Here is a 16,472-nt window from a genome sequence, read left to right as displayed (position 1 = left end):
CCCCTAACTCTGTGAGACTAATACCCACCAACGAGCGGAAGTACCAACAGCACTGTGCTTAAGTGACAGAAAACCCATCTGATTACTGGGGGAGAAGGTGGGGGCTCCCTGAACTTGGCTCCTGGGGCTTCTTTCCTGAAGCCAACAACTATCAAGTGTAAAAACCGGACACACTAACAAACAGCGGATCACTTTGCTGCTGGCCTGAAGGTAAGGTATATATTCCCTTGGGTCCCTGAAGCTCCAGAATCACTTTGTTCTGTGTGACAAAGGAGTTTGAGGCCAGAGTGTCAGGCCTGCCTCTACGCAAGTCACTGCCCCTCTCTGGGCCTTCACAGCCTCGTGCCTCAGAGAGGAGCTGGACAAGACAATTTATGCGGCTCGTTTGGCCCTAACATTTGAAGGTGCCATGCACTAAAGTCAAATGGAGCCTGGCACGTGGGCACACGAATAACCACTCTGAAAAAAAGGACTAAATGTGTTTGCAGAGTGGAAGGGCAATGGGCCGAGGAGAGAGAGAGTGGGGGCGGGCAGGGCGGGGGGTCTCCTTCCAGGAAGCAGATGTGGCCCTTGGTGGCCACGAGACCTCTCAGCTTCTGAGAGGAGAGACCAGCCCTCCCAGGGATGGAGGGAGGCGTGCAAACTCGTGGCCTTCTGTCCACACCAGAAGCAAAACCCCACTGAGATGTTAAGAGCGCTGTTGTTCTTGTCTACCTGGATCCTGGGGCAAGAACACTGCATCTGAATAGGGACTGAAGGACACGTAGCTCTCGGGCCCATCTATGAGTCCATTATTGCGAGGGTTAAAGGTGATGTTGGTGAAGCCGGCCACACAAGCCCTATGGGATGACAAGAAGGAAAGAGAGAGCTGAGACAGGGCCACGTCCATGGTGTGCAAACTTCGCACTCACGAGGATGGGCCCCAGAGGGCAAGAACCACTAGGGCATTACCGATAGGAGCCCAGGGGTTCCAGCTTCCCGTTGTAATAACCGTGTGTGGTTGACTCGTTCCCAACATCGACTTCGTATTTCAAGACCTCAGCCAAGCCCTGAGAACGTCTCTTCTCTTCTGTGGTGATGAGGTACGTCACGTAAGTGTCTGAGGCCCCGTTTTTGAAATCCTCATACGTGTATCTCAAAACATCTGCAGATGGCTGAACAGCTAAGAAAGGCACACAGAAAGAAAGTCATAAGATAAGTGACTGCAGAGAGAGATTTCCATTCCCCACGTATCTAAACAGTGACATTGATGCTGGGCGGTAATGGCGATAGCTCCCATCTCTCACGTGTTCTCCATCAGGCTTCACTTAAACTAAGTTGTACCTGCTTTACTTAATCTCTGTGCACTAAACGACAGACACTGGCAACAGTCTCATCACACTAGTTTACTGTACCCATCTTACAGGTGGGAAAATGAAGGCATGGAAAGCTAAAAGAACCTGGGCCCAAGACCACACTGCATTTACAATGGGGTTGATTTTCAAGCCAGACCATCGACTTAGTGCCTGTGGTCTCCTTACCACAGGGTGACGTTGGTCACTGTGGTCACTATGAAATATTTCCTCCTTCATTCAGCAACGTCTAAGTTTGGATTTTGCTGGAAACCTTCACCACAAAATGACTTGAAACAGACCCAAAACAAAAAGACAGAGAGACTGAGAGATCTCAGCATCAGCTGTGGAAACCCTGCCATGGGTTTATGACACCAGCAAAGTCCTTGTCTTCCAGGATTTCACACGCCTCACAAGGGGCTCCACCTCTGGGTCCTCGAGGAGGTGAGGACAGTACCCTGGGCAGGGCTGAGAGAATGGGCAGAGGCAGTACTGCATTGTTCCCATTTAAAGAATCAACAACAGAACGTGGCCTTGAAAATGCAGCCTTGTGCATTGCACAAGGACAGCTAACACTAACAAGAACAACCCCAAATCACACCCTTCTTCCCACCAAAGAATGTAATGGAGCCCCACTGGGGAAAAGGAGCATGTGAGCCCCCTCCTCTCTCAGCTGTGAGGATGCTTTCTGCAAGTGTTTAACCACAAATGCAGAAGTCACTTTCTGTTTTCCTTCAAGAGAAAGTCACCCTCTAGTATGACATGTGTGTGTGTGTGTGCGCACATATGTACGCACATGTGTGTGTGAGTGAGAGAGAGAGAAAGAGAGAGAGAGAAAAAGAGAGTTGGTTAACAGACTAACATTCTGTCACCTGAAAGATCCTGTGTTGTAAAAGAGAACAAAAACCTAGGTCAGAGGTCAGAGCCAAGTACAACCCACAGGCCAGATCCAGCCGGCCACCCATTCTGACAAATAATATTTTAATGGAACAGCCACACTCATTCTTCACGCCCCTTCTGCGGCCGCTCTCACCCCACAGTGCCAGAGTCGGGCAGCTGTGAGAGGGACTGCACGGCCTGCAAAGCTGAAACTATTTGCCATCCAGCCCTTCACAGAAAGTCTGTCAACCCTAACCTAGATCATTGGACAAAGAGCTCACCCACCGCCTTCTGAGAGCCAAAGCATGGGTGACAGTGTAAAAACAGACATGTGCTTGTATCTCCAGAGTGCCTCAGTGGGCACAGGAATGGGCCCCTGTCACGGCATGGCTCCTGGGCTACTGGAGCCATAACCGACCCCTCCTTACCATTCCCAGTGGTGAGAATCAGCGCATAGGCTTTGATGGGTCCGTGGCTGGCTTCAAAGCCACTGAACTCAACCTTTACGGAATTGTGACTGATGGACGTAATATTCGGGGATGCATCTGGAGAAGGGGGGTCTGAAACAGAACAAAACAAAACATGATCACCCACCATTTAAAACCAAAGAGGGAACAAAATTATTAAGGAGAAGTTTGCTGTAGTGCCTTCAAGCTCTGCCCTTGCTCTGGGAGCGGGGAGGGGGCTTCGGGGAAAGCACATCCAGAGCCAGGGACAGGAAAGGGAAGTAGGGGGCAGAGATGGCAGATCCCCAGCTCCCAACGGCACCTTCAGCATACCCAGCCACACGCCTGGGCAGGCTCCCAGCAGCCTTGTTTGTTGAAAACAACCTGCCTTTGTTATCGTCTTATCATCCTGACCCAGAGAGCCAGGGGGGATGGAGAGCGAGAGAGAGCCTGCGTGGCTGGGACTCTGAGGTGGGAGCTGTCCGCAGTCACCTGCCCACCGCGTGGCCACGGCACCGGACAGTTTGCTTGGCTGAGGACCATGATGGAACAGAGAGACCTGGATGAAAGCAAAGTTGAGGGATGCCTCTGGGTGGCTCAGTCGGTTAAGCCACTGCCTTCGGCTCGGGTCATGATTCCAGGGTCCTGGGATCGAGTCCCACATCCGTCTCCTTGCTTGGCAGGGAGCCTACTTCTCTCTCCACCTCTACCTGCTTGTGCGCACGCGCTCTCTCTCTCTCTCTCTGATAAATAAATAAAATCTTTTAAAAAAGAAAAGAAAGAAAGCAAAGCTGACATGGAGAGGATGCGCTTTCTCCTGAGACCTGGCTGTGTTCCTGGTCCATATTCTTCAAACTAAAGTCGTCATTTTTTTTGCTGGAGTTGGTTTAAAATGCCACCTAGAGAAACCCGACTGATCCCCCTCCCAGAAAAGCCCATGCAGGAACATTCCATGCACAACCTTCACGAGGATGTGCCTCCCCTTTTCTGAACTGAGCTTCTGAAGTCAGCCTCCGAGTTAACGCAAGAGGAAGAAAACGCTGAATTAAAGATGATCCTTCTACACACACACACACACACACACACACGTACTCTCTCTTTACCTAAATCTGTCTCCCACGTACAGTTCGAATGTTTTCATCATTATAGTCAAGATTCAGGGAGACTGAGAAAACTGAACAAAAACACCGCAGCGGGGCTCCCACACTTGGTGCTGCCCAGGGCGGCAACACCAGCCACGCAGAGCAGCTCAGCTGCTAAAACATGACCAGACCCAGTTCGGGCGTGCTAGGTGTGTAATCACAGACTGGATGCTGAAGACTGAGCATGAGAAAAGAATGTAAAATAATTCATCAATAATTGACTTTGTGTAGATTATGTGTTGGAATGATGTTTTTAATATATAATATATAATGATGTTTTTTTTTTTAAGATTTTGTTTATTTGACACAGAGAAAGAGAAATCACAAGTAGGCAGAGAGGCAGGCAGAGAGAGAGGGGGGGGGGGAAGCAGGCTCCCCGCTGAGCAGAGAGCCCGATGCAGGGCTCGATCCCAGGACCCTGAGATCATGACTTGGGCTGAAGGCAGAGGCTTAACCCACTGAGCCACCCAGGTGCCCCTATAATGATGTTTTTAATATTAAATGTGATTTAAATCAATGTCAGCTCTTCCTTTTTACTTTATTTTTTCAATTTTCATATAAATATTTTATTTATTTATTTGAGAAAGAGAGAGAGAGTGAGCAAGCACGAGTGGGTGGGGGAGAGGTGGAGGGAGAGAGAGAAGCAGACTCCTAGCTGAGCAGGGGAGCTGGACGCCAGGCTCCATCCCAGGACCCTGGGATCATGACCTGAGCCGAAGGCAGACGCTTAACCCAGTGAGCCACCCAGTGCCCCTTTTTACTTTTTTTTTTTTTTTTTTTTTTTTTTTTTTTTTTTTTTTTTTAATGCAGCCCCTCGGAAATGTTAAATGCTGCAAGAGACTCCTATTATTTTCTATAGGATAGCACAGCTTTGAACCAGGCTTCCGCAACTTCACAAGTAACTGAGAGCAGTGACCACTTGGGGGCGCTATCCCCATGTCTAATTCTCAACCACCTAGCCAGGCTTCCCAACACAGACTCCGAGGATTCCCCTCAGCTCTTTGCCTGTAAGCTGCCCAGAGGGGACTAGATCGTCAGCGGCATGCTAGCTCATCTACCTGCAGGGCTGGAAATCCTTTCCCTCTCTGCCCTTATCTGAATCCTATGCTCCAGGGACCCCGTCGGCCTTACTCACCAGTGTCCCTCACCCCAGGCATAGAGTCAGCAACTAACCAATGACTAAAAGACCATCACTACAGTTCTCCCAGATTACCCATCCCATACCTCTCAGAAAAAATGCAGCTCCACCTTTATGATAAATAAAGGATATGTTAATTTTGTCTATAAAAGTTCATCTGCGGGAGGGGGGCACCCGCATCGCTCAGATGGTTGAAAGATCAGCTCTTGGTTTCGGTTCAGGTCATGATCTCATGGGTCATGAGCTCGAGCCCTGCATCAGGCTCCATGCTCAGCCTGGAGTCTGCTTGAAGATTCTCTCCCTCTGGCCCTCTTCCTCACCCCCCACCCCACTCTCTCTCTCAAACAAATAAATAAATCTTAAAGAAAAATTCATCTGGGGAAAGAGAGAGGTACAGATTGAAAAGTAAGAGAATTACTGGACTAAAGAACTGGCTATTATCCAAACCTACCATACTGTTCAGCTTCAGAAACAACTATTTCTGACAAGTTCCTTCTCTTCCCTAGGCACTGCATATAGCCCTAAAGATATGGAGTCAGATATGGCTTATGTTTCTCAGCAGCTGTAGAGACGACACTAAAAAACAGAAACTACAGAGAAGGTTCATTATTTCTGTTGTGTTCTAGACTGCTGCCGAAACCTGAAGGAGTGTGACCCAGGGCATCTGATACAGTTGTGTACTACACAACTTCAAGGAGCCCCATGCACACTGTAGTCCATATGAATGGTGTCCCCTGGAACTGTGTGGTGCACTACCTGAACAGCCATACATGGCCACCCTCAAGCAGTCTTGCAAACACATGACCTCATCTAATTTGTATAACAATCCTGAAAGCTAGTATTATGTCCGCTTTTTATAACCAAGAAAAACAAGGCTCATAGAGGTTAGGTAGCTCTTCTGAGATCCCATAGCTGGCAAAAGGCAGAACTCAGAATCAAACCCAGGTCTCCCTGTCCAAATCCAAGGCTCTGTGCACAGAACCACTCAAACACTTTCAAGTCAGAGTTCCTGTAGTAAGAGGCCTTTTTTTCTTATTATTACACTCATGGATTCTTTGGAAAATTTCCAGAAACATTCTAATACCCCAAAGGAAACATATACAGGAGTCAAAAGCACAAAACAAGACCAACCCACCAGGCTGATCTAAGACATAATATTGGCAAAGACACTGCAAGGAAAAGACAGGTAAAAACAAAACAAAGACGTAAGAAGGAACTTTTATTCCAAGTATAAAAAATAAGAACAATGAGCATGAAAAGTTTGACTAGTGGGATCCCCTCGACAGGAAGTGATCCCTGTGCCTCAAAATAGGTGGGGAGCTTATCCATATGGATTCTAGGGAAATGGGAATCTTGACTGGATATGTAATCATAGGGAATAAAAGCACTTCTCACTTTTTAAGTGTGATGGTAAGCAGTGTGGTTCTGTCAGAAAGGGGAAAGGAGCTTCTATCTTGGAGGAATGCTTCCTGATATATTTATAAATAAAGGTATAGAATGACCAGGACTAATCTCAAAGTAATCCAGTCAGGGAAGAGAGGATCTAAATGAAAGAAGATTGGTCAAACTCTGACAAACGTTCAACTGGGTGGTGATGGATATGTGGGTTTCTTTATGCCTCCTTCTACTTTTGTGTATATATGAATATTTCTATGTGTATATATGAATTATTCTATAAAACAAAGGAAGCTTTTGGAATACAAAAAAAAAAAAAAAGAGTCCCTCTTACTCTGCTTTTTAAGACTAGATTTCTATAGAAGCTTCTATAGAAGCTTCCAACTCTAGATTTTGGCTCACATAGAATTAACAGTCTATGCCAACAAAAACAAGTATTTTAGTAGAAATTGAAAAAGAAATACAGGTTTTTAGGCCACACTTGCAGACCCACTGGGACGGCATTCTCCAGGAGTGACCACAATGCCACCTGCCCCCCCTCCACCGCCACCACCACAAAGCCCACCTGTGATGCCAGTGAGGCAGGTGTTTTGGGCGGGAGACGCCGTCTTGTTGCAGGAAGAGGCAGCGACGCTGATGTTGTAGGAGGTAGAAAAATTCAAACATGTGATTTCTGTCCTGTACTCAGTGCTGTTCTCTGAGGAGCAGTTCTCCAGGTCTGTCACATTTTCCCAAGCTCCTCTGCTGATCTCCAGCCGGAAGCCCGTGTTGGCGCCAGGAGGACAGGGCCACTTGAGAATCAAGGTTGGCTCTTTGGGGACCACTTCGCAGTGGAAGAAGGCTACTGGTGCGGGATCTGCCAAGCAAGGACAGCACATCGTGAGAGTCTGGGACTTGTGCCTTGCCAGACACTGGCCCTCAGAGAGCAGCAGAATCCCAGCTCATCTGTAATGCGTAGAGAGCCACGCGGTCCAGTAGAAGAGGCAGAGGCTGACATTGAATCAGGCATCACTGAACTGTGTGACCTTGGCTCAGTCACCCAACTAAGCCTCAACTGCAGGACTGTATGCGGAACTACATGAACTAGTGGCCTCTAGTCACCACGCCGGAAGATGACAGGGCTCCGTGAGAACGAGCTGTGGCACAAAGGCATGGGAACAGCAAACTCCTTCACCCGCGTCATCTCATCTTGGGGCCCTCCTGACAATCCTTCTGGAAGAGGTAGGGTTAACACCTATTAACTCTGCCGATGTGTCAGCTGAGGCTTCAAGAGGTTACGTTAAGTTGCTAAAGATGATGTGACTGGTAAGCAACAAAGCCAGAACTGGACCCCAGGACTTCCAAACCCAAGGCCAGGGTATTTTGTAGACACACAGCATGCTGAATAATCAATGGTAAATGGGATCAGTTTCTTCATCTTTAAAATGGGGTGTCAGGGGTGCCTAGCTGGTTAGTCAGTTAAGCTTCCAACTCTAGATTTTGGCTCAGGTCATGATCTTGGGGTTGGGTACCAACGTACTAAGGGAGAGTATTATCACTACTTCAAATGCTGCAGTATTTTGCAGGAGGAAAAGCACTAACAAATCACTAGGAGCAGCTCCCACATGCTTCACCGGAGGCCTGAAAAAGTCACCTGCCCAGTGCACACCTACCGCCACAGCTCCTCTTCCAGCCCCTCCAGTCATAAAGGCTCATGTACGTTTTTCTCTTGCTATCGGTGGCAATTCTTATAGCTAAGATAAATGTCAGCATGGAAGCAACCCAAACCGCAAAGGTCAGTGTCTAGACCAGGCAGATGGAGCCCAAGTCAGCAGAAGTGACTCAGAGTTGCCAGGATTTCTTAGCGGCTCCCCATGAGAGGTCAGAGGTCATCAAGGTCCCAGCTCCCACACCACCAGGGAGGCTGATCCAATGGGAACCCTCTACTTCCAGATCAGCCTGAACACACTTGCACAGCTTGGTCTAAGGAAGAGAAGATGTAGGTACAAAGGGGGGGAGAATAAGGGGGTACACAGGTGCCAAGGTGACAAAGGGTCAAGCAGATCTGTGAGCCGAAATACTCAGAACCACCTGTAAAACACTCCCTGGGTCCCTCTCTGAAGCTCCTTCAGTTAAACATAAGCTACCCTTCTCTTTGTAGCACTATTTACATTGAGAGATAAGGATCAAGACAGGTGAAAAGGCTGTTTTAACAATATTCTTTCGATCTTCTTCAATGGGGAAACCAAACTATGAACTACAAGCCTGGATGGTATCCATTTCCTGGCCCATTGCCTCTCAGGCCTCACCATCTGCCCATCCATCGCCCCCTTGCTCCCATTGGTCCACTCCCACCATTCTGGCCTCCTGATCTTCCTTCAACCCAGTGGGCATATTCCAGCCCCAGGGCCTTTGCACTGGCTGTTTCTCTGCCTCATGCTCTATGTCCTGACAGTCATATGGCTGGCTCCTTCACTTCCTTCAGGACTTTGCTGAACAGTAGTTACCTTTTCACTGGGGCACCCTAGATAAACATCTCATCTCCCCCTTCCTTCTACTTTCCCTCTGCCCAGCAGTAACTGTCATCTAATAACTTACTTATTTATCTTGTTTATTATCTGTCTTCCCCACCAAAATAAAAATTCCAGGAAGGCAGGGACTTGGGTGTCATTTAACAGCACTTGGCATATAGTAACTGTTCAATAAATCCCTGAGGGAACAAACAATAAGAATAACTAGACAGCACTAATAAGCTCATAGGATATCTCAAAGAGATCAGTGTATTCCATACAACGTGAAACTTACTAAAGTCTGTAGAGGACCTACCTGCAAGGTCAGCACCACCCAGGAAAGTGTCCAAGTGCCACCTAAGGCTACTCACCTGTACAGAATGACTGCCGGCTCGGTGACAGGGACCAGGTTGCATTCCCAACTTGGGTGAAGATGTCCACCATGTATACCGACCCAGGTATTAACTCAGTGATGGTGGCATCGGTAACACCGATGTCCGTGATGAGTTCTCTTGCATGGCTGGAACTTCCATCCTTCTTAATAAAAAGGTGGTAGGTGTACATATCGGAATCTCTATCAAAGTTCTGCCAAATTAAGGTTGCTGCTGTGGTGTTGGTACTTATTTCAATGTTGGATACAATGCTGGGCCCTTCATTTCAACAACAACAACAAAAAAAAGGCATGGATTAGCCCTGAATTCCAAGACTATTTTATTTACTTCCTCTAAAAAACAGGCTGACCCCTTTGGGACTGAATAAATAAAGCTAACATTTGCTGACTCAAACAACAGAAGTCTTCTTCCCAAAAAGACCTTCAGAAAATAATCATACAGATTAAATCTCAGAAAAAAAATCCTTTTTTACTGCTTTTAATTATCTGAAATATATTTTCCAAATATAATTTCCTATCTGTTTTGGAAGTCTGATTAAGGAAAGAGAAAAATATACTAAAAAGATAACACACACTACCATGTCTACCATATAAGTTAGATCAAACATGAGCAAGACACCTGAAGTACCTGGGTGGCTCAGTGGGTTAAGCCTCTGCCTTTGGTTCAGGTTATGATCTCAGGGTCCTGGGATCAAGGCCCGCATTGGGCTCTCTGCTCAGCAGGGAGCCTGCTTCCTCACCCCCGTGCCTCTCTGCCTACTTGTGATCTCCCTCTCTGTGTCAAATAAATAAATAAAATCCTTTAAAAAAATAAATAAATTTTTAAAAAGACACCTCCCTTACTGCTCCTCATGTGAGCAGTATCTTCTAATGGAAGCATGACAAGGTGACCCTCCTCTAGTCTGTACTCCCAAGGAATTAATGAAACACTTATGTCATCCATGCTTATCAGATCACTTTCTGCTTCTAAAAACAATCCCAGGTTCACATGGCTCAGTAGCAACACTGAGAACAGCAGAATCTCTGCTGTTTTCTGATGTTTTCCACTTAAGCAGCTTCCTACTCTAGCGGGAACCCGGAAACACAGTGGTCCCTTCCCCACTGTTTAGCCAACGCTTCCGACCCACCCTCCAGGAGAGAGTCGGGGAGAATAGTCCTTGACCAGGCATCCTAAGAGACTTACTTGTGTACTGTGCAGTGAAGTCAGAATTCCCCACGATGTGGTCCACTTCTGGAAAGATCGTGATGTTATATAAGGTGCCTGGAACCAAGTCCTTGAGAGTGATCGCTTTGTGAGAGCTGTATGTCCTGTTAGAGCCGTACTTGGACTGTATGTCCAGGTAGTAGGTATAGTCAGAAACATTATCTGTATTCTGCCACTCCAACTCCATTTCGGTTGTGGTGACATTGAGCACACGGATGTCAAAGACCACACTGGGGTCTGGTTGGAAGAAAGGAAGAGAAGAAGAAGTCTGTCAAGGACTATTATAATGCCCACCTTGATTTCAAAATGTCAAGAGAACTGTTCTTTTGCCATCAAAGCCTCAAATGAGTTCACAAAAGATAAATTCCAAAACAAGGCGGAAACACACACACTCATTTCTTTCAGGAATTTTGGCTCTTCCATAGCACAGATGAATGTGCCAATTCATCTGCCAGTTCTCTGGTCTTCTGCTTTTGCCCTAAAAATGCTCCCCCCTTCAGGGGTCTTCTGGAGTGGAAATCAAGTTCGGTTTCCTGATCTGAGTGCTGATCACCAGATGGGTTCAGTGTGTGGAAATTCATCAAACCACGCACTTAGGCTGTGTGTGTTTTTCAGGATGTATCCTGTATCTTGATAAATAGGCTTTTGTTTTTTAATCATTTCCTCAAAAGAAAACATCTTCCTGTAAGAGAACAGCTGAAATGCAGAGTTGACATTCGCTAGGTTGGGGGGAATTTGAGGACGGGGTGAAGGGAAAACACATACACACAGTCCAGCCTCGGAGCTGGGCTCAGAAGAGAAGTGTCCCTGGGGACCCCGCTCTGCCCACCTCGCCTCCACACACCAAACCAGATATAATATGAATGCACAGATCAAAGCCCAGAAATAAGGACATAAGAAGAGCGTCTCTTCTGCCCTTGCTTTCAGCACACTTCTCTCTTCACCGGGAACCGAGGTCACCTCTAATGAGAGGAACTGAGTGGCAGAAGGGACAGAAGAGAGAAAGAAATATTTTCACTGTAAAACATTTTGTGGGGGGGGTTATCATTATTTTGTATCACCTGCATGCACTCCCTTCCAAAAAAAATTTTTTTTTAGATTTTATTTATTTATTTGAGAGAGAGTAAGAGCAAGAGCACAAGCAGGAGGAGCAGCAGAGGGAGAGGGAGAAGCAGGCCTGACGAGTGAGCAGAGAGCCTGCCATGGGGCTTGATCCCAGGATCCCGGGACCATGACCTGAGCTGAAGGCAGGCACTTAACTGACGGAGCCATCCAGGCACCCCCCCAAAATTTATTTTTATGAGTGTGTTCTCCTTAAAGGGAGGTAGCTTTGAGAGGCTTCTTTCCCTACCACCAAATCCCCGATGTCAAAGGGATGACACGGAGACCATAAAAGAAAACCATTATCTATAAAGATAGAAGAATCTATAAATAATCTAAATATCCCATAAAAAGAGAAGGGCTTTATAAACTGTGGCCTGGCTACCAAATGAAACATTCTACAGCCACTAAAAACATGAAGACCATTAAAAAAAAAAAAAAAAAAAGTTCACCTACAAAATACAATGATTTATATAATAATCACATGTAAACAAAACATGTGACCGTGGACACAGATGTGAAAACAACGCAGCTGCGTTAGAAGAGTGGAGTTATTCTTTTTTTTTTTTTTTTAAAGATTTTATTTATTTGGGGCGCCTGGGTGGCTCAGTGGGTTAAGACGCTGCCTTTGGCTCAGGTCACGATCTCAGGGTCCTGGGATCGAGCCCCGCGTCGGGCTCTCTGCTCAGCAGGGAGCCTGCTTCCTCCTCTCTGTTTCTGCCTGCCTCTCTGTTTACTTGTGATCTCTCTCTGTCAAATAAATAAATAAAATCCTTAATAAAATCTTTATTTGACAGAGAGAGATCACAAGTAGACAGAGAGGCAGGCAGAAACAGAGAAGGAAGCAGGCTCCCTGCTGAGCAGAGAGCCCGACGTGGGACTCGATCCCAGGACCCTGAGATCGTGACCTGAGCCGAAGGCAGCGGCTTAACCCACTGAGCCACCCAGGCGCCCCGAGTGGAGTTATTCTTAATTCCTTTCCTTTTGATGGTGGTAAAATACACATGATATTTATTATTTTAACCATTTGTAAATATACAACTCAGTGGCATTAAACACACTCACAGTGTTGTGTCACCAGCATCACCACTATACCCAGAACATTCCATCACCACCAGCACACACGCTGTTCCCATTAAACAGCAACTCTTCTCTCCTGGTAACTTCTAATCTAGTTTCCTCTCTATGAACTTGCCTATTCCAAGAACCTCTTGGAAATGGAAACATATAATATTTGTCCTTCTGTGTCTGGCTTCTTTCATGTAGCATAATGTTCCAGAGGTTTTTCTACATTGTAGCAGGTACCAGGATTTCATCCTTTTTATGGATGAATAATATTCTATTGTGTGGATATACCATATTTTGTCTATCCACTGCTCTGCTGATGGATACGTGGTTGCTTCTGCCTCTTAGCTATTGTGAATCATGCTACTACAAACCCCGGTGTCCAGGTAACTCAGTCCCATATAGTCATATATGATTGGAATTGCTAGATCATATGGTATTTGTTTCCCTTCTCCAAATTGCCTATAATGCCATTATACTGATTTTAATAATAAGTTGTTCAATAATAGAATGGCAATCCCCTAAGAGACTAACGCCTTGTTAGAACTCTTCTTGATTTCCATTCATGAGACTCAATGACAGGCTACAGTACAGGACATGCCTTCTCCTCAACCAGCAGTCCTAAATGGCTTTGCAGCTGCACCGTATCAAAGTGTTAGTCCACACTCTTCACTAAAACCTCACTCTTCAAAGCCAGACAGAGGCGAGCACCCTACCTTGTCGCTCTGGGCCAGTTATCAAGCTCACAGAACTCCCATTCCCTACCTTGGAAAATAGGTTAACAGTACCTACTTCATGAAGTTGTGATAAAAAATTTTAAATAAAGGATGAGAGCCCAGCACTCTGCAGACCCCCAATATGTTTAACTATTGTTCCATTAAGTTCTGGTTCTTGGCAAGTCAAGCAATATCCAGGGTCCCCCACCATAGTGATCCTCATCACTAGCAACATCCTCAAAAGAAGAAAAGAAATATATGTAGACATTAAGACCCCATATCAACAGTTTAATCTAAAATTCAGAGTTGAAAAGGAATTACTACCTTTCATCTGAGGAATGTACGGTAGCAGTTCCTTATTTTGGAAACAGATCTTCCAAGTAATTAGCAATGTCTTAACCCAACCAACAGAGTTGAAGAAACCCACACAAGGAAAGTCTCAAAAGCCCAACTGATTTCATGCGTAGCTAAGGGAATTAGTCTCATTTCTTTATTCTTCCCCTCTCCATAAAAGTTTTCAATTCTCCTACAATCAAAGATCAAAGAGTAGTGTGTTTTTCAAACTTCCAAAAAAAAAAAAATTTCAAATTTTAAAAACAACAGAAATGAGCATTAAGTTGTTTTCATGAGATACTTCCATCGATATCATTTAGCCTTAAAGAACAATGTTGTTCATGAAAGACTGTAAATAATCTGCTTGTCCAACAAAAGAGGAATACTTAAGTAATTTACAATATATCCAGATCAGTGGTTCTCAGACTTTTCAATCTCAGGACCCTTTATCTTCTTAAGAGAATTTTTTAAAAGAGAATTTTTATTTATATAGGCTATATTTATATTTACAGTATTAGAAATTTTTAAAATGAGGGAATTTTTAAAACATAATACACAAGTCTAAATTCCATTAGCCACCAGAGTGATGATGTCATCCCTTGTCATATAGCATCTGGAAAACTCCAATGTACACTCATTATGAGAGAATAAAAGTAAAAGAGCCAAATATCACCTTAGCAGCATTATGATAATAACAATATCTTGTCAACCTCTTGAAAAAACCTAGGGAACTCTCAGGGATCCCTGGATCACACTTTGAATACCAATGATCTATCCCAGGGATCAACCAAGCTTTTCTTTAAGGGCCACAGAACAAATATTTTAAGCTTTATGGGTCAGATATTTTCCGATGCAACTACTCGTTTCTAGCACAAAAGAAGTCATAGACAATATGTAAATATATAAGCATGGTTGTGTTCCAATAAAACTTTATTTATAAAAACAGGCAGTGGGCCAGATTTGGCCCATAGGCCATTATTATCTGTTGACCTTTTATTTAGACAATGGAATGCCAGGCAGGTATTAAAACTATCCTGTAGAAATATTTATATTGAAAGGGAAAAATATCCATAATAAGCTGATAAGTGGGAAAAGGCAGATTATAAAACCATGTAAATAGGATGACTTCAATATTTGTAAAAGAAAAAATATGCTATACACAAACACACACCTGTATATATCTTAAAATTGTAAAATCGTAAAAGTTATCAGTAATTATTTCATACACCAAAAAACACACCAAAAATTACCAGTGATTATTTCTGGTTGATAGTTTACTATGTGATTTTCTTCTTTTTGCTTGTGTATTTTATACAATGAATATGCATTACTATCATTATACATTTTTTAAAGATTCTTCTTAGATGAAAAGAAAAGCAATATTTGGAAAACTTGGATGTTACAAATTACACTGATTTCCTTTAAGGAACTGTTCTACAGAAAACATAGTCTATTTGCTTACCAGTGCTATTGCAGACTCTCTGGGGATCCCCTTCAGTCTCATTTGGTCCTATCGGAAATATGTCAAAAACATACATAGTTCCAGGGGATAAGCCACCAATGACAATACTTTGGTGAGTGGTGGTGTTCTCCTGAGATTCTCCAGTTCCATTCTTTGTGGTAATTATCTTAAAGAAATCCGAGTCATTGCTGCTCCAAGCTAAGCCAATTGCCGTCGTGCTAACACTCGTCACTCGAAAGTCAGAAACCGGACCAGGGGCTGAGGGAAGAAAGTAAACAACTAGATTAATAACCTATTTCTCCAGAAGACAAGAGTGACTGAACGTCACAAAAATATTTCTACTGAGATTAAATTGCACACTTGGGACACCTGACCTGTCTTTTTCTCTTCTTTGTATTACCATCTACAACACAAGCCCCTCAGAAACTGGTATTTCTGGCCACTGAGAAAACACTTGATTACAAGAACACAGAAACTGCTTTTGGATTGTACGAAGTCATTCACCGGAAATAAATGAACCTCTGCTTAGGGACATGCAGCAGATGCTGCTGTTGACTGCTAAAACCAATTCCCTACCCTGCTTTCTCCCTTAGTCATACAGCCCTAGATTTTTAGCCCTGTACATCGCCATCAGAAATAAAGACTACATTTCCCAGCCTCCCTTGCTGTTAGATGAGCCATGTGGCTAAGTTTTTGCCAATGGGATGTGAGTGGAAATACTGTCTGACTTCTAGGACGGTATCATGAAAGCCTGGAGCGGTATCTTCTGCTCCTCCCCCTCCTTATAGCTGGAATGTAGATGCAATGGCTAGAGCTCAAGCTGCTTAGCTCTAGAACCAACACTGGCTGCTGATCCCAGACTACAGCTCAGAACATACATTCCTGGAGCTGCTGTGACAAAGCGGACCCTTAGGGTGGGAATCATTCGTGGGTCCCAGCCTAAAGCCAGCTCCCAGCTGTTATGACTTGAATTGTGTGTCTCCCTCAAAATTCCTGTGTTGAAGTCCCAACCCTCTGTACCTCAGAATGTGAGGTACATTTGGAGAAAGGGTCTTGAACAAGGTAATTAAAGTAAAATGAGGTCATCAGCTGGAGTCCTTATAAGAAGAGGAGATTAGGACACAGATATGCATGGACCAAAAGACAACCATGTGAAGACACAAGGAGAAGCAGCCATCTACAAGCCAAGGAGAGTGGCCTCAGAGAAAATCACCCACGCATCACCTTGTTCTCAGTCTTCTTACCTCCAGAACTGTGAAAAATAAATTTCTCTTGTTGAAGCTCCCCTGTCTTTGGTATTTGGTCATGGCAGCCCTAGAAAAATAATATACCAACCCTCCCAATAATTCTATTAGCCCTCATTTCCCAGGATTAAATTCC

At 44.8% G+C, this 16,472-nt stretch overlaps 1 protein-coding gene across 1 annotated transcript in view; it reads right to left on the bottom strand.

The window, feature by feature from the left end:
• PTPRJ (protein tyrosine phosphatase receptor type J) overlaps positions 1–16,472 on the bottom strand; it is a 143,454-nt gene that overhangs the window by 9,984 nt on the left and 116,998 nt on the right. Inside the window, exons 7-13 of the mRNA XM_059142478.1 lie at positions 15,093–15,350; positions 10,395–10,652; positions 9,192–9,470; positions 6,897–7,187; positions 2,639–2,770; positions 952–1,162; positions 715–839 (exon numbers count right to left, since the gene is read on the bottom strand). Of these exons, the coding sequence (XP_058998461.1) occupies positions 715–839; positions 952–1,162; positions 2,639–2,770; positions 6,897–7,187; positions 9,192–9,470; positions 10,395–10,652; positions 15,093–15,350 (1,554 nt within the window). The remainder of the gene's footprint in view (positions 1–714; positions 840–951; positions 1,163–2,638; positions 2,771–6,896; positions 7,188–9,191; positions 9,471–10,394; positions 10,653–15,092; positions 15,351–16,472) is intronic.

Source organism: Mustela lutreola, chromosome 1 (assembly GCF_030435805.1).
Source record: "Mustela lutreola isolate mMusLut2 chromosome 1, mMusLut2.pri, whole genome shotgun sequence".
Classification (NCBI taxonomy): domain Eukaryota; kingdom Metazoa; phylum Chordata; class Mammalia; order Carnivora; family Mustelidae; genus Mustela; species Mustela lutreola.
This window is presented reverse-complemented; position numbering and strand designations above follow the sequence as displayed.